The 22841-nt window shown below is 36.9% G+C and overlaps 1 protein-coding gene across 1 annotated transcript in view; it reads left to right on the top strand.

Moving 5' to 3' along the window:
- The first annotated feature begins 214 nt into the window (after positions 1 to 214).
- The window catches only part of LOC150092513 (uncharacterized), a 45788-nt gene continuing 23161 nt past the window's right edge, over positions 215 to 22841 (top strand). The window contains exons 1-2 of the mRNA XM_090414222.1: positions 215 to 305; positions 1026 to 1178. Coding sequence (XP_090270348.1) covers positions 215 to 305; positions 1026 to 1178 — 244 coding nt within the window. The remainder of the gene's footprint in view (positions 306 to 1025; positions 1179 to 22841) is intronic.

Genomic DNA, 22841 nt, shown 5'->3' with positions numbered 1-22841 from the left:
CCCCCTTGTATATGTAAATCGACCACAAAGCACACATCGCCTTTCTGCAATGACTCCATTGAAGTGTCAAGTAGTAATTATTTTCCCTGATGAGCAACACACTGTTATTAAATATGTGCAAAGCGTTAACCACTCTTTTTTTTATTATTTGCTAGGTCAGTTGGTTTCTCAGGGACACTCAGGACTCTGGTCCCGATGCTTCAAAGTGTATACAATGGGCAAAGACTCGAATGGCATCCAAAAGTGCATGTATAATTATGATGAAGCTGCACCAGAGGCGGCACCCGAATCTCTCCGGTACAACTGTAAGTCAACGAATATTTTCCACTTTTACTATATCTGTGAAATCAAATGTTTCGATTTTTATCTCGAATTCCAGAGTTAATTGCTGCGAATTTTCATTGCGTTTCTTTGTTGGTTTTTAGATTGACTCCTTTAATTGCATGTATAATTTAAATACCACAAATTCCTAATTATTTTATATTTTAGGCAGTCTACTCTCATTTTAACATTTACATTTGAAATTTTCACAACTAAATCTAAACCAAGACCTATCTGGAATCACACTGCGTGAAACAAATTAATGTCTCGTGAGAAACGACAAGAAGCTATCGCAAATTGAGGTCATAGAATTCTGCAGTTTATCCAGGTGGCGCCGATTTTGAAACTCAGGTTTGTTTCTCTGATGACAGGAACTGTATAACACTGCTATCCAAATAAACAGTGAGGCTTCCACATTTAAACCCTACATACGAAACACTGGCCTAATGCACTGAGAAGTTTTACAACAGACCTCAATGAAGTATATCGACATTGAAAGTCTATTCATCCAGCAACCTGCCGCGTTATGGACAAATGGTCTGCGTATTTTTAATCTTTAGCTGCTAGACAATAAAACTATACAAGTGTTTATTCTACGAACGATTTGTTAACATAACATGTGATGCTTTCTAATTAAAAAGAGAGCATAATAAGTGCCATTCCAAACTAAATGCTAATATTTCTCTGCTTTATTTTACTTGCAGTCGGAAAAGCTTGTAAGAGAGCTACTGCTGGGCTGTGCGTGGGGGAGGCCATCGTCACCTTTAGCTTAATCTTGGTGGTGGCGGCAACAAATTTCTGGCAAAAGGCCTCTCAACACATCCGTCGTCTACAACTACCATTACTACTTCTTCAAGGTAAGAGATATTTTTAGAAAGTACATTTTGCTTGGTTTATGAACTCTTTAAAAGTTTGACAAAAGTCAGTAGTGAGTCTGTGGTGGCACTTCTTTCAGTTGAAAAGAACCCGGGTTGGAATCCCTAATGCGATAATAAGAATCTTTATAACAGCTTTTCGTTGAAGTTGAAGCAGCTGGGTTTTCATTCCTCAAAATAAACAAACCGATCGAATAACACGTGCATCTGCCCACCCACAGTCAGTTCCAATGTACGATAGGTTGCAATTGTCCACGGGTGGAATTCACAGAAGAAATAATAATAATAGCAACAGGCATAAATCTCTTAGGTAGTAGTTCTAGTCAAAAGCGAGTGTATATCTGCGACTTTATATCATTTCACGCATACTTCAAATGTTCATTAATGTAAGAAATATAATTAAAAAAACATGAACTCTCAGAAATTGAAAGAAACAAACACACCTAGAAAGAGTGTTCGTAAGAGATTTGCCAATGCTGTGATCACAAGAAGGGAGACAAATTATGCCAGTGGTGATATGTATATATATATTGTGTGTGTGGTTATTAATTCAGTAGTGGATATTTTCAAATTTTACTGGAAGACCAAAATCCATTTTTCGTGTAGAGCTGCTCTTTGCACGTCCAGTTTGATCGCGTCCAGTGAGTGTAATCTGCACCAATCTTCTTGTTTATTAATTAGCAGTTTAATATCACAAAGTCCCCCAAAATATCAATGTTCTGCACGCACATTTCTAAGTTTTCTAAGTTTCCCATATCCTCCTCTTAAGATTCTAATTAGAGACACTTGCCACCTTAATTGTGCAGATGATAAATCGTACTAAGACTTTAGCTAATGATTTAAATGACCGAGTACTGATTTGGATGGACAGCTTTTGTAAATCCTTATAGAAATGACATGAGGAAGAACCAGATGATCTGTATGAAACCGGATTTAGCTTGTCATCGATTGCTTAATTGTCCTCCTCCTCCTCTGCATTTCATACAGAATTTTTTCGCACCAATCCACAATTTGATAATATTATCCTAAGCATGTGAATTTGAGGATGCTTAGAAAGGTGATTCGCAATGTTCTCCTAGAAAGACTGACTAACTCTCATTCGAAGAAGAAAAATCTGATTTTTGTTTGAGGTTTGGGGTATTAGGAAAGGGATGGGGAGCTTTTCCTTTTGAATAACTTACCAGGAGCTATTCAAAAAGAACAGAAGAAGATGGAACTGAAAGAGGAGTTTGGTAAGGTTGAATCTGGACAGTAAATGGATGTCGTTAAGGAACTGCTGGTATTCGTCCAATATTGGAAGAAAGTGCAGAAATGATGGCCATCTTAGCAGAACAACAACCATGAAAATATCTCACCTAAAGTTTTTTTTTGTTTTTTTGTTTTTTAAATGTGAGAGTGGGTTAGCCTCGTGAGTCATGAGGAGATGGAAGAGGTATTCCCCAAACAGCAAACCGTCTTCAGAAGAAGACAGTTAACAGACATAATGCGGTGGCTATTCATAGCCTCCTCTGGAATTCCAACCAATCCCTCAGTCACTCAGATTGTATTATTCTTAAAATTGAGAACTGAGGTCATTTATTCAAATGACCTCGGTTATCAAAAAAATATTTCCAAGCAAAAAATATAGGGGGGGGGATTTGAAATGACTAGCAGGGTGACGTGGGCCTTCAAAGGTTAACCATGCATTAGCGGCATGGTATGATGTATACGGAAACGCGTTTGTAACATCTCTTGATATTTTCTCTCCTGCTTATTATTCCCACACGACCGTTTACAGCTGGACCTCGATAACTCATCCTAACCAGCCTTCTCCCAACGCATTAGTACCTGTCCTAGAACAAGTTTAGCTGACAACATTTATCGCTCTTGTTTTTTTATTTTATTTTATTTTATTTATTTTTTTCTCCTATCACTTGTTCCGACAATTGCGTGCTTCCACTTCAGGAAGGTAGAGACGAAAAGGGCATGGCCTCTGTGACAGCCGCTCCTTTATTGAATAGAAGACCTCCCGTCGCCAAGACATTCCAGTCATGTTTACTGCTCGGAGGTTCTTATGTAGCGTCCATTAACGCCAAATATCTGGCCGCCGATGCATTCCGATCTAGTAGCTTCCCCTTCACTCTTTTAAACTTACAGTTGAGTCACACCAGATTCAGTAGAAGTTCGGATATGAAGGAATTTTAAAATTAGCGAGTATCTTTAAAAAGACCTTTAAAATATGTAATTACTTAAAGATGCATAGATTATATATATATATATATATATATATATGTATGTATGTATTCAAGATACCAAGTAATTTTATGTAAACTTGGTTTTTAATCATTTTTACCAAGTAAGCAAACAGGCAAGTAAGTCAAGTTTGCGCTTGTACGTAGTGCAAGTCTGAGGCAACTCGTGGTAACGTAGTGCCAGTCTGAGGCAACTCATGGTAAAGGTGGAGTAAGCTTCGATCACTTTCCTTAGTATGCTTCCCTAATGTAAAGCACATCCCCTTGCGGAGATGTATGATGCTATGCATTAAAGGCAAGGGCCACTACCCAGACTGGTTTCGACCTTATTGAGGTCTCGTCAGTGGGAGCCAGATTTAGGTAAAATTCATAAGCTCTGTATTACTTCAACCTTAGCATTTTCAGGTCTGGCTCCCACTGACGAGACCTCAGTAAGGTCGAAACCGGTCTGGGCAGTGGCCCTTGCCTTTAATGCATAGCATCATACATCTCCGCAAGGGGATGTGCTTTACATTAGGGAAGAATACTAATGAAAGTGATCGGATCTTACTCCACCTTTACCACGAGTTGCCTCAGACTGGCACTACGTTACCACAAGTTGCCTCAGACTTGCACTACGTACAGGCGCAAACTTGACTTACTTGTCTGTTTGCTTACTTGGGAAAAAGGATTAAAAACCTAGTTTATATAAAATTACTTGGTATCTTGAATACATAATATACCCAAGTTAAAAAACTTTCTACACACACACACACACACAAGATTCTTTTACGATGCCTTAAGAACTTCTTTTAGGCCACAGAACTTGTGTCCCTAGTTATCTCAATTTGGGAGAGAAAATGGTGAAAAGGAATAACTAGATAGGCGATAAATTAATGTATATATTTCGTTATTATTTTTTATTTATTTTATTCATTTCATCAGTAAAAACGTTATTATTATTATTATTATTATTATTATTATTATTATTATTATTATATGCCTCCATGGAGTCAAAAGACTCATCGTGGAAGACCCAACATTGACATACTAACCGTTATTCACACAATATCTGTCATACTTCCCCTTAAACTCATTCACAGACGACGCATTCATAACCACGTCGGGCAACGCAATCCACCTATTTACAACCCTCCAAGCAAAAAATCTAGTCCTAACACCCTTGTTAACCACACTCTTACATAATCTCCAGGGATGACCCCTCGTTCTCTCCCTTCCTGCGCTGGTCTTAAAAAAGTTATCAGTATCAATCCTATAAAACCCTTTTAATAATTTATATGCCTCTATCATATATCCTCTCATACGTCTATCAACTAGTTTTTGAAGCCCACAGACCTTCAATCTATCCTCGTAGGAAACATCCCACAGACCTGTGACAATCTTTGTAACTTGCCTCTGAATCCTCTCCACCATTTCCTCATCACCAAGAAATCCAGGTGACCAGATCTGTGCACAATAGTCCAAATGAGGTCTTATTAATGCCTTATGAAGTGGGACAATTACTTCCCTATCCCTGCTCGTCAGTGTTTTCTTCAACAACCATGTAATTTGATGTGAATTTGGCAACCTTTGCTATATGCCCTCGAAACTTAAGTTCTCTCTCCACAATAACTCCCAAGTCCCTAGCCTCATCAACTTCTTGCAGTTCAGTTCCATCAATATGGTAAACAGCATGTGATCTCATCCTTCCGAAGTGCATCACCTTACACTTGGTCACATTAAACTGGCAGCCATTTAGTTTAGCCCAAACCATCAGCCTATTTAAGTCATCATGAAAGATATTCACATCATCTGAATTGATTATCGCTTTTCCCAGTTTTGCATCATCAGTAAACAAGTGGATATCTCCTTTTAAAATATTCCCGATATCATTGATGTACAAATTAAATAATAGAGGACCAAGCACGGAGCCCCGAGGCACACCACTAGTCACCTACCTTCTACTGGACTCCGCTCCACCATAAACCACTCTTTGATATCTATCCACTAGCTAGCCTCTAATCCAAATCACTAGCCTCGGATCCATACCCATTTGCTCAAATTTATGCAACAGAGTTCCATGCGGAATCTTGTCAAATGCCTTTGCGAAGTCCAGCAGGATAACTGAAAAAATATTTCCTTTATTCAACTCCATTGTTACTTCATTATGGAAAGTGAGCAATTTGCTAAAGCAAGATCTACTCTTCACAAAACCATGATGCCCCTTATAAAGTATCATATTGCTCTCCACCCAGTCCGAATTCTAATTTTATCAATTTCTCCAGAACCTTAACCACTACTCCCGATATAATACTGATTGGTCTATAATTTGCTACCTCAGTCCTGGAGCCCCCCCCCCCGCTTATGTAATGGAATGATTTTCTCCTCTTTCCACTCAATTGGGACTTTACCAGAACTGAGGCTTAAATTAAACAGCCAAGTTAGAGGAGGTGATAATTCTCTTGCGCATTCCCTTAAAACATGGGCCGATATGCCACCTAACCCAATGGCAGTGTTAGCATTAAGGTTCTGTAATATACTAAGCACCTCAAATTCTTCTATCACTAGACTCTCATCAGTCAATGAATTCGGAACTGCAATATCACAACCAAGATGGCACACGTTTTCAAAATGATTACTAAGCAACTCAACTATTTGATTAGCTTCTGTAATTTCCTTACCATCAACACTTTTTAAAGTCATCCTTCCAAAGTTATTCCTCCTTTTACTTGCCACATAGCGAAAGAACTCCTTAGGATTTTTTTTTGACTCATCAGCTAGCTTCCTCTCATAATTAGCTTTGGCCTTCCTTACCATGCAGGTTAACCTTCTTGCCTGTATCTTACGCCCAAGACCGTCTAACCACAACTTTCTCTTTATCTGCAACTCTCGCTTAATAATATTATTCATCCATCTTACTCCTACCTGATTCCTCCTCCTGACTCTGGGAATGCAGTCGGATACAGCTTTCATTAAATACACCTTGATAATCTCCCATGCACCATCATCATCTCTCCCCTTAAAATTCTCATGCCATAGCACTTTTGAAAGATGACTTCTCGGCTTGTCATAATCACCAGCCTTGTAATTCCACATACAACCCTTCTTAACAGAATATTCAGCACATACTACAATCTCCCAAGTCAAGACCACATGATCACTTTCCCCAAATAGCAACAGTGTATCTAAATTACTTACTGATATGTTCTCCGATGCTATGCCCAGATCTAACATTCTCAAATCTCTTGTCCCTTCCATTACATGCTGTCTCAGGTAGTTATCTCTTAACAATTGTATAAATTCCAATTCCTTTGTTCCTTGAGACCATTCCTTCTCCCAATCTATGTCCAGATAGTTAAAATCGCCTGTAATAATTACAAGTCCTCCACTCTCATTGCGCTAATTTGCCAATACATACCATCTACATTCTCCCTTATCCCCCTTCGATTATAGCAGCAACCAATTACATATTTCATCCTGTTGATTTCTATCTCACACCAAACAGCCTCAAATGAACCACCCTCTACAAGCTTGTCACCTTAAGGCACTTCTACCATTTTTGGCTTTAACACTTCGTCTATCATTAGTAAAACTCCTCCCCCTATTCTGTCCTCCCTATCCTTTCTGAAGATACTATATCCCTTATGTTCAATCCCTGTGACTAAATCATTCTTAGTTAACCAAGTCACACTAATTCCTATAAGTTTTGCCAAATAGAACTAAGTAATGACAAAAATTTATCGCACTTATTCCGAATACTTCGGGCATTAGTATACATAAACTCCAATACTCCTTTTCCCCCATAATCACACCGTGTGCAAATTAGCCCTCTCTGAATACCGTTAAAATTCTGAGTACAATGATTCCCCATATCACAGTTTTTATTGACCTTAGTACTCAAGGGCGGCTCGTGCATAGGCACTGCAGAACTGCAGCACCCCCAATTTTTCTCGATATATAAATATATTTATTAATTTATTTATATTTGCTTGTAATATATAATTTTACCATCAACAATCCTATAGAATTCTCTTATTTTGTATAAAAAATAATAAAAATCCATCTTGTAGCACTTAGGAGGGCGCAGGACGCTAGCAGCACTGTGTTCACCACAGTGTGATATTGCTACGCGCGCAAGCATATGCATGTCATAGGGAGATGCGAGCTATTAGCGTAATGCGGCACTGTCCGTCGCGCAGTTCCACTGTTGTTTATATGCAGTTTGCGCCAGTAGTAGATGTTCGTAGTGCTTATCGTGTTTACTCCGTCTCTTTAAATATTTGGACATTACAATTAAAAGATTTAATTGTAATGTCCAAAAATTGTAAATCCATTCCGTTAATTATAATTAAAGGAATGGATTTTATTTTTAAGTAAATTTGAATTATACTAAACTGTATAATTTTATCGATAATAAACAATATTTTTTCATGTTTAATTTTTTTTTTAATTTTTACCATAATTTTGAATTTTATCCAAACTCGTATACACTGTGCTTACAGTGTGTAGATATATTTCGAAAGTGCAGCACCCCCACGATTTCAAGCCACGAGCCGCCACTGTTAGTACTATTTACAACTAACTATATTTTCCTGTCATTATTTCTGACAACTACCCTCGCACCTTCCCCTTCTAATAACTCTCGTTTCCCTGGTCTAAAACTCCCATATGTTGTTCATTAAACAGTAACTTCTGTAAAAGCTTACTCCCGTACTTATTCAAATACAGACCATCTTGGGCATATAATATAAACACGAGTCGAGTATTTAGAAAGCAGGAGGTGGTTCGCTTGGAAAGCGTGAACTTTAGGGACCTTAATTTGTACTGTACATCCATTTCGAAAAAAGATCGCACGCGTTGAAATGGAAGAAGATTATGTTCAGAAATTAAACAGACTTCAAACTATCGCTAATTATATTTTTATTGCACTAAAGTATGCTTTGGACAGAGCTATCAGAATAGACATTACGTTTGGGAACCGTCCTGCTTATATTTTTATTCTGTTAATTCTCAGCTAAAGCAGGAATTTATATCTTCTTAATTTAGAGGATAAGTAGCATAGGGATTACTTTGTAATACATTACGATTTGCTAATTTATTGTAGAATAATATGAAATAAGAGCAACAAGTTCGAATAATTCAAAACAAGCAACACATTAAAATAATATTACTTATTTGAAATATCGCATTTCCAATAAGCAACATGCGAAAAATCACGATGTTGAGATAGTGAGGTAAACGTATTCAAAGAGCTTGCTTAAATAGTCCCGAAAAAAAAACTTGAACGTATGATTCAACTTGATATTCCTTTCAATACACGAAAAATAGTATTACGTCCACACATGTAACTAAGATTGTGCTGTAAACATCACTGCGCGCCTAAACTAAGTAGAGGTCAGTGTAAGAACTGTCAAATTCGAAGGGAACAGATAGCCTTCTTGAGATTAGGCACCATCTCCACTTGTGTGTTTTTCTTGTAAGGAGAAAATCACCTCTCAGTAAACATGCTGTTGGGTGTTAAAAATCGCCCATTTAAAAGATAGCCAAATTAAAATATAATGACAGCCAACTTTCGAGAAAGTATTTTCGATTGATGTCACCTGCATATCCCAATATAAGGGAAAATGCTCTTTAAAGTCTGCAATCTGAAGGAAAACGATATCAAGGACAAACAGTCATTTGGATCAGGGATCGGCAACTTTTTCTGACTCGCAGGCCACATTCAGCATTTATTTTTAATAATCGGGCCGCAAGCGTTTATTTAAGGGAAAATAGTGAGTGAAAAAAATATTTAAGTTATCAATTTTTATTATATCAATCTTAAAAAAAATTATTATTTTTATGGCTATTTAGCCTTTTTTTTGTTTAGAGGAGTAACATGGGAATTTTCCCAGAAATAGCTACCTTAAAAAACGCAGAAATATTTCGAGTACGAGATATGAAACAAGCATAAAAATGAAACTCAATGAAAAATTATTTATCACGTAAAAACAAAGTTATATACTGTAGCTTATGCATCACAATATGTGTGTCTCCCTGCTTAATGTGATTGTTTTATTTTTTTTAAAAACTCATGGCAGAAAATGCTTGTTCGCAAATGCTTCCAAATGCCACTATCATCTTCTTTGAGAAACTGATCAATCCTTCAAATTTTCTGGTAAGCATCGATAAAAGTTTTGGATATTTTCTAACGAAAATGCGTTCTTTAATGTTTCATTATGTTGTAATTCCAAAACTTCCATCTCTAGTTCATTTGGTACACCATCAGTGTCGACATTAAAAGGGTTCAAAAATATTCGCATTTCGATGCTATTTTTAAGAAAATCCACAAATCTTGTTTAAAATTCATTTTGTAAATCTTCAATAATACCAACAAAAGTTTCCTTTTGTGTTTGCCATCCAACTGTAGATGCAGATTTGCAACACAAAATGATGTAGATTTTCTTCCATCGTAAGTTTCTTCAACAGACATAATTGGCGACTGCAAAAGTGTGCCAAAATCTCGGTTGTCGTCGGATGAAGTCATCTTTGTTATCCCCACTCATGATGACTCACACGGTTGACTCGCGTCAAGCTGAACGGCGATATCACGAAGTATAGGCATAAAAATATTTTTATTAATTTATTATTCATATTATAAAATGTATGATTTAAATAATTCACCATACGGACCACATGCCATGTAAGTACGGTCAACCTTTTATGGACCGCCAAAAATGCACGTTTGGGTCGCCGGTTGCCGACCCCTGATTTAGATTATATGCTTCTGTCTTTGGGGTGCATTTATGATTTTTAAAGGAGAATTCAGTGCTAAACGTTTTCTAGAACTGCAGCAAAAACGTAAGTAGGTAGTTGTTTACATTTTTGTGAGTAGGCTTTTAAAAAAAATGGCGCTTGGAGCTAATGTGTCATTTGCCAACTTCTAACATTGGGCCGCCATTGAAATTGAGATTTGTGCTTCACGTGAGGTAGCTTTAGTATTCTAATTCAATCATCCTTCTTGTATTTCTTAAAAATCATCACATAAACACTAATATCGGTCATTCAAATGTCGATTATAGCCGTGACAGCCTTTTGTGTGATGTCATTATTAAAACGTGCGTATTCAAATGTGGATACTCTTAAAATTGATATTTGAGTAACGTGATCGCATTTCGTCTTAGTGGTTGGCAAGAGTTGAATTAATATGCCGATATTACCTGTGTACCAGCGTCACGGTGTAATATAATACTGTTTAACGCAGCAGGACGCGACTCTGCAGGAAGTAAGTTCGGGATATTTATAAAAGGACTTGCTTTCCCCCGCACCAGAAGAAGATCTTCGGTATAGCAAGCAGCTGGTTAAGATCTTCCCCAGAGGCATACTATAAATCATATAAGTTGCACTCTTGGCAGATTTTAGACTCCCACGTACCTCGGTGAGAAGGAAGGTCAACAGAATGGACGATGCAACCTCATTTCCTGCGGTGTTTTCCAACTCGCCCACTATGCCGAACCTGTGTTGGCGTATGGAATTCTTAACGAACGAATTGTAAGGAGGTCTGCCCAGTGGAAGGTTTGCTGTTATAAACAGCGCAATCGTGAATGCTCTTTTCATATAGAAACTGTAGGATTTGGCTGCAAACTTTAAGCATGAAAGGGGATTTAACTTTCCGGATTCTCTTTGATGTCAAAAGAAACAGAAACTTACGAAAAATTTATTTCGAGGTACTGCACTGTACAGTGCAGAAAAGTAAAACTGATGGGGGCGCCTGTTCAAAGTAAATATTAGAAAATTCTACTTTTGAATGTAGAAGGAAGAATGAAAATTAAGTTACGAATCAAAGCGGCAAGTTAGCGGAACAGGATAATCAACAATTATCCATGGAGTCACTCTGGAAATCGAACATGACAGTGATTAGAAGTATCACCGAATTTATAAAAAATTCTTCGCATTTTATCAAAAGAATTAATCTTAGAAAATACCATGTGTGTCCGGGGGGGGGGGTATTAACACTTCGGGGTCTGGCTTTCTGCGAGGTTTTTCATTGAATTCTGGAGAACTAAAGCCTCCCTCCAATGCATACATCATACTCTTTTATTAACTTTAAAACTATTTTTTACCTGGATAACAAACCACAATTCAGTAAAAACATTGTTTTAGAAATCATTCAAAAAAGTGAGGTGCGATTTTTGAGCCACGTTCTGTTTCGTGACTATTAAAGGAACCGTAAACAGGTATGGCTTAGCCATATCTCTAAGATGTGTGTTGTGCATGATGGACGATCTCAGTTTGTCTTTTCTGATAAAAAAAAAGAAAAAAGAAGTGGGTATTTAGTACGTTCTCTTAAATTATGTCCTATCCGATCCCAATGGCTTTAACAGGCCTTTAAGGCCCACAACCTTCCAAGCATGTTTGGATTTCGTAACCGAAATACGAGGATAGGATGGCCACCCCTATGCCTCGAAGTATTCCTGGCTGTATCCCTGTGTGTTCACGGGGCCGGTTTGCCTGCTTGCGGAATGAAAAACCCCAGGATTAACTGGGGGGAAACCCTACTATCTACTCCCAAGACCGTCTAACTTGGCTATGGCTGAGGAAGATCCTTCAGCTCCTCACGTCTCCGACGGGAATCGAATCCAGGACACTCCTTCCCCAGGCATATGGTTGGGACGTATTCATGACTGTAATCCAAGTGTGTTCAAGTGGGTCGGTTTGCCTGTTGGTTGTGGACGACGAAAACCCCGAGTTTCGGGGTGAAAAAAACCCCTACCTACGTATGAGACCGGCTAACTCACCTTTTGTCGAAAGAGACCAGATAAAGGTTCTTCAAGTCATGGACGATAATCGAACCCGGGTCTTTCAGACCAAAGAGCTTCGTCTATACTGACTAGGCTACGGAGGCTCAGTCAGTATAGCACATCATTTCATAAAAGCAAAAAAAAAAAATTTCACTTGTTTTCATTACCATATTTCTTCTATAACAGCTGCTTCTTCTCCATCTGAATCTCTCTAAATTGCTTATCAAGCAGCTCCTTTATGCTGTGAGTATAACAATACAGAGAACATTACCTGGGATAGACCATGAGCTAATTACTCCTGAATTATCAGGCAGCGTGCAATCTTCTTTAAAAAAAGAAAAGAAAAAAAAGCGTTATTATACTTCTAATGAAGTATCTGGGAATTTTACCACATCATTCAACCAAGTTGCTATACTCTCCCCTCCTTCTATTATTATTGCACTAATCTCATCAGATCCTAGTGATTTAGGACAGTTTAATTTATTTAAGGACAGTTTAGTCTCAGGTGGTGTACGTGGAGTGATATCAAATTAAGAAGTGAAAACAATCTGTATATTAAGGGTAATCGGGCCACAAGACTGACTGTCGTTTAATAGATTATCAAAATGTTCTGCCTACCTTACCGTAATAGAATCTTGCCCCTCAACTGTGTTCTTTTTTTTTTTATCTTTCACCCAGTGGCCGCTCGTACATAAGCACTGCGACACTGCTGCACCCCCAAGGAAAAAATGAAAAAAAATTAAACTTTGTTCGTGTCTATAAATAATAATGCTTTCAACATTACATAAATGCAATACCACATGTTAAAGGTTACAGCTTATGTTTCGACAATGATTGAATAGTTAATAATTGGAATTGTTCCATTAAGACTTTAGATTACAAAACAAATGTTGGAATTATCATTCGGCCAATTTCAGCTCGACTCACTGATATCCGTTTGTGGTTGTCATTGCACGTAACAAGTGAATTCGACACTGCTCGTTTGCGTAGTGTCGCTACAGATAAATTGTATGCATGCGCGCGTTATTTCTGTGAGATACGAGACTTTTATTATTGGTGTTTGTTCGTGGTGAGGGTGAAATATTTTTAATAGAGCAATTTTTTAATATGTAGATTTATTTATTAATAAATTGGTTACTGATTAGGAAAAACAATTTTTTTTTTGTATATGCAGCTCCCCCACTTAAAATTTTCACTGGCCGCCACTGCTTTCATCCCATTTTCTCCTCTCGCTTCCTACATAGGCTTCATGTAGTCTTTTTCAATCATTCTCGCTAGTTTTATTCTCTTTCATGCTGTTATCAAGAAGTTTTTATCAATTTTCAAGTGTGCTTTTACTTGTTTATTAATTATTCTGTATCTTAATTCGCATTATTTGGATGCTGCTCCACCTTTTCTTACATTGTTTCTGTTATATGCTTTTCTATTTACATAGACTGCTTAGTTTCGTGCACAGCCATCTTGAAACTATCTAACGCATTTTCTCACTGATATTGTAAAATAACTCTTTCATAACATCTGAGCAACTCATCCTGGAAAAGTTTGGCAATATCGACATTGATCAATGCTTCAATGCTAATAGTGACCTTAACAGGCCTTAAAAAAGTACTCGGTTATCGGGTACGGTCTCCGACCAAAAGGTCGCGGGTTCGAATCCTCCTGTAGGCATGGATTTTTGTGATCGTCTTACCCTTGTATACTGCTATGACCTTTGATATGGCGCAGCGTGACCTTTGCAGTCCTTGCGCCATCAAAACCATAAATCGTCATCTTCACAGAATTTGCCTATTTACTATTTAGGACGTAAACAATCAGGGTATTCACAAGAACATCAAGTGAGACAGGTGCAATGTAATCTTTATGTCTGCTTATTCTCAGTCCACTTCTTATTATACAGGCATGTCCGTGAAATCAGAAGACTCATCGCGGAAAATCCATTTTTCACCCAATATCTATCAAACCTCTCCTTAAGCTCATTCGTTGATGAAGCACTCACAACCACCTCTGGCAACCCACTAACCATCCTCCAAGCAAAAAATCTACTTCTAACACTCTTGTTAACCACACTCTTACACAATTTCCACTGGTGTGCCCCTTGTTCTTTCCCTTTCTGTCATGTACTGAAAAAAGTCTTCGATGTCAATTCTATAAAACCTTTAACGAAATGTATGCTTCTATCACGTCTCCTGTTTTTCGACTGTCAGCTAGTTTTTGAAGCCAGCAGACCACCAATCTGTTCTCACAGGGAGCATTCCGTAGACCTGCACAATCTTTGTCACTCGCCTCTGAATCCTCCCATCACCACACCATCCTCATAGAATTTATTTTTTCATCGCATATTGTACAGGTGTATGTATACGTGTACCCTCATCGATAGTCATTTAATTTTTTTTAGTGACTGTATTGCCTTCATTTGTATTTTTATAGTAACTAGTATGGCAACGGCCCTTGGTTGTACACACACATTGTACGGGTTATAGTTCTATTTTCCGCTCCTTATTCCTGTTTTTTCTTTAAATTGTCAATACCTTATTACCACTTTAACAGTACTTGCAGGATATTTTTATACATGTAGGATTTATTACTTTTTACTATTCACTTGTATTTTTCTAAATACTTGTCACATCATTATTGCATTATATTTTCATTCACATTACTTCAGTATTCATAAATTTTAAATCAATTTAAAATTTATTTGCGAGTATGGATAAGTGAAAATTATGTACCATCGAAACGAACTTCTTGATATTCCCCAAATGAGTTGACTACAGCGGTGAATCCAGTTAAGCAACAAAAAAAAAAAAAAAAAATACCATTTATGTTTTTTTGAATTAAATGCAAACATTTAAATAAAGACGAAAGAGTGATTTAGAAATATTAACTTTTTAAGATGGGAAAGACCAAACAATTATTAATAACGATGAGTGAAGTAATGTCAGTGTCCAATCTTATCGTATCTTATTTTTTGAAGAATATTACCTACAGTGGCGGCCCTTACATAAGCACTGCGACACTGCAAATCCCCAAGGAAAAAATGAAACAATTAAATTTTGTTCAAATAAATCAGCTAACGCCGATTTGTTCCCGTATAGGGAGTAGGTGGGGCCGTTTACCCTATCTAACTTTTAGAGACTGAGTGGGCAGTTCAATCTCCACTGATAGCCAATCAGAGAGATAGCAGGCCCAAGGCTATCACTGATTCATCGGTACGCAGTGAAGAAGGCGGCAACCAAGTGCCGCCATCTCGTGGTCCCTAACCCTAACACAATATTCTTAATGTCTGAAAATAGTGTAGGTTCGACGGTCGATTTTCTTGAGTTTAGGGGACGAAAAACCCGAGTTTCTGGGAGAAAGAACCCGCTATCCTGTGCCAGAGATCGACTAACTCGGAAACCAGTCAAAAGAAGGCTTAGAAAAATTTCCTCTAGTCAGCGACTAGATTCGAACCACCAAATCCTTTCTTCATGCAGTCAAGCGCTGTAGAGTGCAAACGCCACTTCTAATGAGCTACACAGGCTCTTTAAATTTTGTTCGTGTTTATAAATAATGACAATGCTTACAACATTATATAAATACAATACAACACGTTAAAGGTTACAGCTTATGTTTTGACATCGATTGAATAGTTAATAATTGGAATTGTTCCATTAACGCTTTAGATTCGAAACAAATACACTGCGATCTAACGCAGTGTCGGAATTATCACGTTCGGCCAATTGCAACTAGACTCGCCGATAATCGTTTGCGCTTCTTATTGCACGTTACTAGTGATTTCGACACTGCTCGTTTGGGCAGTGAATCGCATGCTTGCGTGTTATTTCTGTGAGAGACGAAAGTTTCATTATTGGTGCATGTTCGTGGTGAGGGTGAACTTTTTTTTGTAAATCTTATTTTGTTAAAATAACATATAATTATTTATTTATTATAGATCCAAGGCTGAATTATGGCGAGTGTCACTGTTGAAAATATGAAAAGAGTTATATTTTTTTTCAATTATGATTACACGAAACAAATGTCAGAATTATCGCGCCAATAGCAGCTAGACTCGCCGATATTCATTTACGCTTGTGATTGCACGTTGTAAGTGATTGCAACACTGCTCGTTTGGGCAGTGTCGCTTACAGATAAATTTGTATGCATGCGCGCGTTATTTCTGTGAGATACGAAACTTTTATTATTGGTGTTTGTTCGTGGTGAGGGTGAAATATTTTTAATAAAGCAATTTTTTAATATGTAAATTTATTGATTAATAAATTGGTTACTGATTAGGAAAAAAAGATTAAAAAATGTTTTTTTTTATTTTGTATATGCAGCCGCCACTTAAAATTTTCACCGGTCGCCACCTGTCTAATACTAAATGCCTAAAAAATATGGATGACAGCTAGCTCGATCTACAGATGTCCCAGAAGTTATGTGCCAAATTACAGGATTGATTCCTCGAAATTAAATCATGGAAAGTTCTCATGATAATTGCAAATAACATATTGAGGGATTAGTTTGGAATTTGAAGTTACAAAATGTTTTAATATCATCGTAAATTAATCGATGCTTTAGCTTTTGCGTGCTTTTAGGGAGCAAATGCCTTTAAACCCATTATAATGCTTTGTTGGGCCTTCCATTAGGATTTAAATTTCTGTGTTGTGCGTCGTCATGGTGCTTCCATTCTCCCCCCTCTCTGTCGTTAGTTGGTCATTTTAAATGTATTCTGTAGCATTCGCGATTATCTATTACATTGTACGGATCTCATCATCCCTTAACATGATTGATGATCTCCTGAATCAATCCAGTGGGATAACAGATTGAAACAGCTAGAAAAAGTAGTGAATCCCATCAAGGTTTGAAGCGTAACATGATGTTGCTTCAATAACGAAATGTCCTCCAACGGTCTGATTTGGAGAGGGGGAAGGCTTGTTTCCCAACAGGTGAACTCTGTATATTTGTTGAAAATCTATTATTATCACACCTCATCATCATGAGTCAAAAGTTACATCGTGGGAGGTTCCAGTGCCACACACACCCACTGGCCAACTCTCTCTCCTTATACAGTTTCCAGAGGTGACGTCATGTTCTCCCCATTCTATTAATAATAATAAAAAAAAAAATAAAATAAATAAATAAAAAAAACTCATCCATATTAATCTGGTAATAATCCCTTACCAACTGACATGTATAATTACATCAACGTTTCTCCTTCTTTGTTCCACTAGACCAGTGGTGTTCAACCTTTTTTACTACGCGAGCTACTTTTCTATAAAAAAGTTATTCGGCGATCTACTCTCTTATATAGATTATGTTCCCCCAACATGATATCCGATTACGCACAAATAAACAACTAAAAATAAACAACTAAAAAAAAAAACACACAACTGAAAACTTTGTGTATTTCAAAATTTATTTATCACTTTTAATTATTTTAATACAACAAAAAAAAAAATATTGGAATAAAATATTTATTTCTCTATTTTGGAAAAGCAAAGTTAGAAAAAACAACAGATTGATTACAAATTCACAAGTTACAGGAAATGCTGGTTGATTAAAAAAAAAAAAAAGTTAATGTGAAATTTGGCATTGTTTGGCTCTCGCAATATTTTCATAGTCAAGTTGATATGAAGAAGTGGCCAATCGCAGAAAATCATCCAAATGATCATTTGTAATTTGGTTTCTTAATTGACTTTTTATGACGTCATATTTGAAAAAGCGGATTCTGACAAGTATGTCGATCCGAAACACGACAGAATTTTTCGCGCAATATCAGTTAATATTGGGAATTTTTCATGTGCATACTTCCAAATGACTTCATTGTTTATTGATTTTAAATGTAGAGTATTCTGCAGTGCTTATGTACGGACCCCCAAGGAAAAAATTAAAATTAAAATTTTGTTTGTGTTTATAAATAATAACAATGAACATTATATAAATGCAATACAACATGTTAAAGTCTACAGCTTATGTTTCGACATTGATTGAATAGTTAATAAATCGAATTATTTGATTAACACTTAAGATTACGAAACAAATGCACTGCGATCTAACGCCGATATTCGTTCATGTCATTCAAACACTGCCCAAACGGTATTTTTAGTATCCTTACGCACGTTATTTCTGTGAGATATGATTATTTATTTATTATAGATACAAGGCTAAATTATGACAGGTGTCACTGTTGAAAATATGAAAAGAATTATATATTATCAATTATCGTTACATGAAACAAAAGCGCTGTGATCTAACGCCGATATTCGTTGGCGCTGGTCATTGCACATTACGTGAATCGGACACTGCCCAAACGGCAGTCTATTTTTAGTATCCTTACGCACGTTATTTCTGTGAGATATGAGACGTTTATTATTGGTGCCTGTGCGTGGTGAACTATTTTTTGTCAATATTATTTTATTTTGTTAAAATAACATATAATTATTCATTTATTATAGATACAAGGCTGAATTATGACGAGTGTCACTGTGGAAAATATGAAAATAATTACATTTTTTCAATTATCGTTACACGAAACAAATGCACTGTGATCAAACGCCGATATTCGTTTGCGCTTGTCATTGCTATTGATACGAAACTTTTATAATTGGTGTTTGTTCGTGGCGAGGATGAAATATTTTTAATAAAGCAATTTTTAATATGTAAATTTATTTATTAATAAATTCGTTACTGATTCGAATTTTTTTTTTTTTTTTTTTTTTTTTTTTTTGTATATGCAGCACCCCCACTTAAAATTTTCACCAGCTGCCACTGCTATTCTGAATGTTTATTATCTCAAGTTCTACTTCAGCTTGGTTTATATCAAACAGCCGACTTATTTTATTTGAAATTTCTGTGATGTTCAAGTTTTCTTGAAATGGATTATTGATAAAAGATACAATCATTTCAGTTTTATTAAAATCTTTAAATTTTGAATTTATTTCTCCTCAACTAATTCTATTTCACGAATAAATTCTTTTAAATCATAGCGAAGCATTTCTTGATTTTGTTGAAAAATTTTTAATAAATATGGGAGATGTCTAAATTCGCTGTCATTTATATTTTCTTTAATATAATATAAGTAAGTATTGTTGGAAAGTTTTTATTGAACTTAACATGTCAATTAAATTTTTATCTCTACCTTGTAATTCTAAATTTAAATTGCTTAATTTCGTACAGAAATCTACTGAAAATGATAAGTGTAACAACCATCTTTCATCACTCAATTATGGATAAATATCTCCTTTTTCATCAAGAAAATTTTTTATATCGTTAATTAATACAAGAAATCTTTCTAAAAATTGACTTCTGCTGAGCCAGCGAAGATTATTGTACAACATAATTTTCCTATCATCATCTGCCTGTAATTTAAATAACAGCCGTTGCAGGGCTTCTCCTCGAACAGAATTTACAATTTTAAATGTAATATCCAAAACATCTTTTGTGTTTAATCTTTTACTACAGTATTTGTTTGTGAATAATACAGTGGTACGTTCAAAAATCTGGATATTTGTCATCGTTTTTACATAATGAAATGAAGCCTGATTTATTACCTATCATTGCAGGAGCACCATCAGACCGCGCGTTTAGACTAGTGGCTTTGCGCTTCGCAACCATATGCCTGGGGAAGGAGTGTCCCAGGTTCGATTCCCGTTGTAGACGTGAGGAATTTGAGGATCTTCCTCAGGCATAGCCAAGTTGGCCGGTCTTGGGCGCGGTCAGTAGGGTTTTTTCCGCCAGTTTATCTGGCATTTTTCATCCCGCAAACAGGCAAACCGGCCCCGTGAACATACGCCTCTTGAGTCAAAAATATATCCCCCCCTCCTCAGCGGCAGACCAGGCGACGGGTCGGTTGGGAGTAGTACTAACAAGAAGTCGCATCTAAAAAAAGTAACACGCGAACCCTGCATAGGAAGCGGGAATAACGCGTAGAAGAAGAAGATTGCAGGAGCACCATCAGTAGTAATAGACACAAGTTTAAAAAGCAGAAGTTTGTGTTGTTTCACAAATTCATCAAATGCCGAATAAATGTCTTCTCCCCTAGTCCTTCCCATTAATAGTATAATTTTCAAAAGTTCTTCTTTACTTGAATAATCTTGAAATACCATGCGAATAAATACCATTAACTGAGCAATATCAGTGAAGTCGTTTGATTCATCAAATTGTAATGAAAACGCAACACACTGGTGAATGTCTGACATTAACCTGGCCTGTAAACTTTTCTCCGGCAATTGGAACTCTTCCTTTCGCAATTTGAAACCTTGTCTCTCTCTCTAGCGACGTCTCGAACCGAGAAGCTCCTTTCTGGAAGCGGGAAACTCCTCTCTCAAGCAACGCGGATCCGGGCAGTCTCTCTGACGGCGACTCTGGACCTGGCAGCCTCCTCTCTGACAGCAATTCTGGAACCGGAACCCCTTCTGCTTGCTTCAGTCCCTTTTTATTAGGCCTCCTTTGAGACCTCGCATGAAGTTTGGCAACCCCAAAAGAATCGGTATGGGTCTTTCATCTTAAGTTTCAAGTTCGGCATGCCTTTTTGTTCTCCTCCACTTTCTTTTGATTGTAAGTTGCCGGCCATCGGAAAGTTGTTTGAACTCTTTCTGACTGACTTCGGAGATGTTTACACTTATAGCCTGCAAGCCTTTCTCATACATACAAGTTTCAATAACGATCTTTCTAATGTCGCCATGTTCGGCGACAAAAACATTGCCCTTGTTTTTAACACTCTAACATATTCTTATTAAAGCAGTATATACAGTTAGCTTCAAAAGAGTTATTTACAAAAACATCTAATACAAACTATACCGAGACAAACAAAGTTTATTTTTTTACAATATTCACATGGGACTTGACCTAAGTAAAAAATCGGTGTAATGTGCTTTGGAATATTTAATATTTAAGCTACAATCGAGTTTTTACACTTTGCTTATAATCGTATTCACTTGGTTCGCTGTTTGACTTCCACTGATCCAAATTAATTCATTTACCCGGACTTATAAGAAAATTACTGATTTGACAATTTTAACGAAAAATAAATAAACAATAGTAATACACTTAAAGCGAATTAAAAATAATACAAAATAATGATAAATAAAATATTATGTTTTCAGTTTTAATTACATTTGTAAGGAGGAATACACAAGGGATCGACCAAAAATTGCTCCGCGATCGACCCCTGCACTAGACTTTGCAAATTATAATTCCTCGGTCTATCTTTATTCTCAACATTCCAGAGACCAGAAAACACCTCAGCAAACGTCTCTGAGTCCTTTTGAAAACAAGGTGAACAAACCCGTGCACAGTGATCCATATGCAGTCTGATCAATGTGTTATACGATTCAGCCATAACGTACTTCTATACCAGTGTCCTCTGCATCATCGCGGTAATCCGCTGTACTGTTCTGACAATTTTGTGTCCCCAGATATTTCCTCTAAAATACCCCCCCCACACACACACACAATTATATGCTCTGCACGTCATTAATGCTCACAGAATTTTAAAACTTTACTTTGAAACATTGAACTGGTATTCCCACCCACTTATCCATTAATCTGGTCTATTCAAGTCACTTTACAAAGCCACAACATCTGCTCTACTCCTCATTGCAGTTTGATGACATTGAAGTAAGTAGATTGCTAAACAGCGACCTTCCTTTAGCAAATCCATGCCGTGCACCAAATAGAATGCTGAATTTTGACAAACTCTTGATCGCGTTAAGATCGGCCTAATTTGAAACCTTAGTCTAATCACCTCCCTAATGAAGCAGAACAATTCTGACTCCTTTGGAACTTAGCTCAAAGACTCATATTAAAAGAAACGCATCTCAAAATACGTGTTGATATATCATCAAGCCCCGCATTTGCTCACATACCTCCTGCTCACTCACCATTAGGGCCTCTTCCTTCCTTCCCTGTACTTACGTTCTGCAGAATGTTACATTCGTGAGGATGAAATATCCTTATGAGTTACTAATTTAATATCTCAACTATACCTTCTACATGCTGTCATCCATAATCATTCTTATTTCTACTGACCACGAATCGAAATGGAATTTATTTTTGGCCTCATTATCTAACTTCTGCTCATACTGCACTTTTGCTATCCTTCTCAACAGAGTCATCTTCATTGTCTGCTTTTTGTGCTTCTCATGCAGATCATTATTATATTGCACTATCTCCATAATGCCATTTTTATTCATCCATTTAGCTTATTTAATTTCCTGACTTTTGAAATACATTGAGACATCGCCTCTGCCAGATAGTTCTTGAATAGGGCTCAAGAAGCATTGACCTCCATTCCATGATACAACTGTCTCCTAAGTTTATCATAATCACTGCACTTATAGTTCTACACACACGCACACATCTCTTTCTTGCAGAAGTCCTCATATGGCTCCCTCCCCCCCCCAAGATTATGACTTCATGACCCAAACGATTTCGCAGCTCGTTTATAATAACATCAGCTGATGAGATGATGAAATCCAAGACCTTGAACCTCGTGTACCCTCTGTTATGTACTGCCTCTCAGAAACTCCAGTTGCTCTCAAAAACTACAGAAATTCATTCTCTTTTCCACCAAATGATATTTATCATTCCGATCTCTATTGCCATAATTAAAATAAACTTTATCTTACTGCCTATACATTCCGTCTCACTTCCTCAATATCTGTAGCATCCAATTAAAT

The sequence above is a fragment of the Typopeltis vanoorti genome, chromosome 25 (assembly GCF_054136105.1).
Source record: "Typopeltis vanoorti isolate ZY-2024b chromosome 25, IOZ_Tvanoo_1.0, whole genome shotgun sequence".
Lineage (NCBI taxonomy): Eukaryota > Metazoa > Arthropoda > Arachnida > Uropygi > Thelyphonidae > Typopeltis > Typopeltis vanoorti.
The sequence above is the reverse complement of the archived record's forward strand: the minus strand, read 5'-3'. Positions and strand labels throughout refer to the sequence as shown.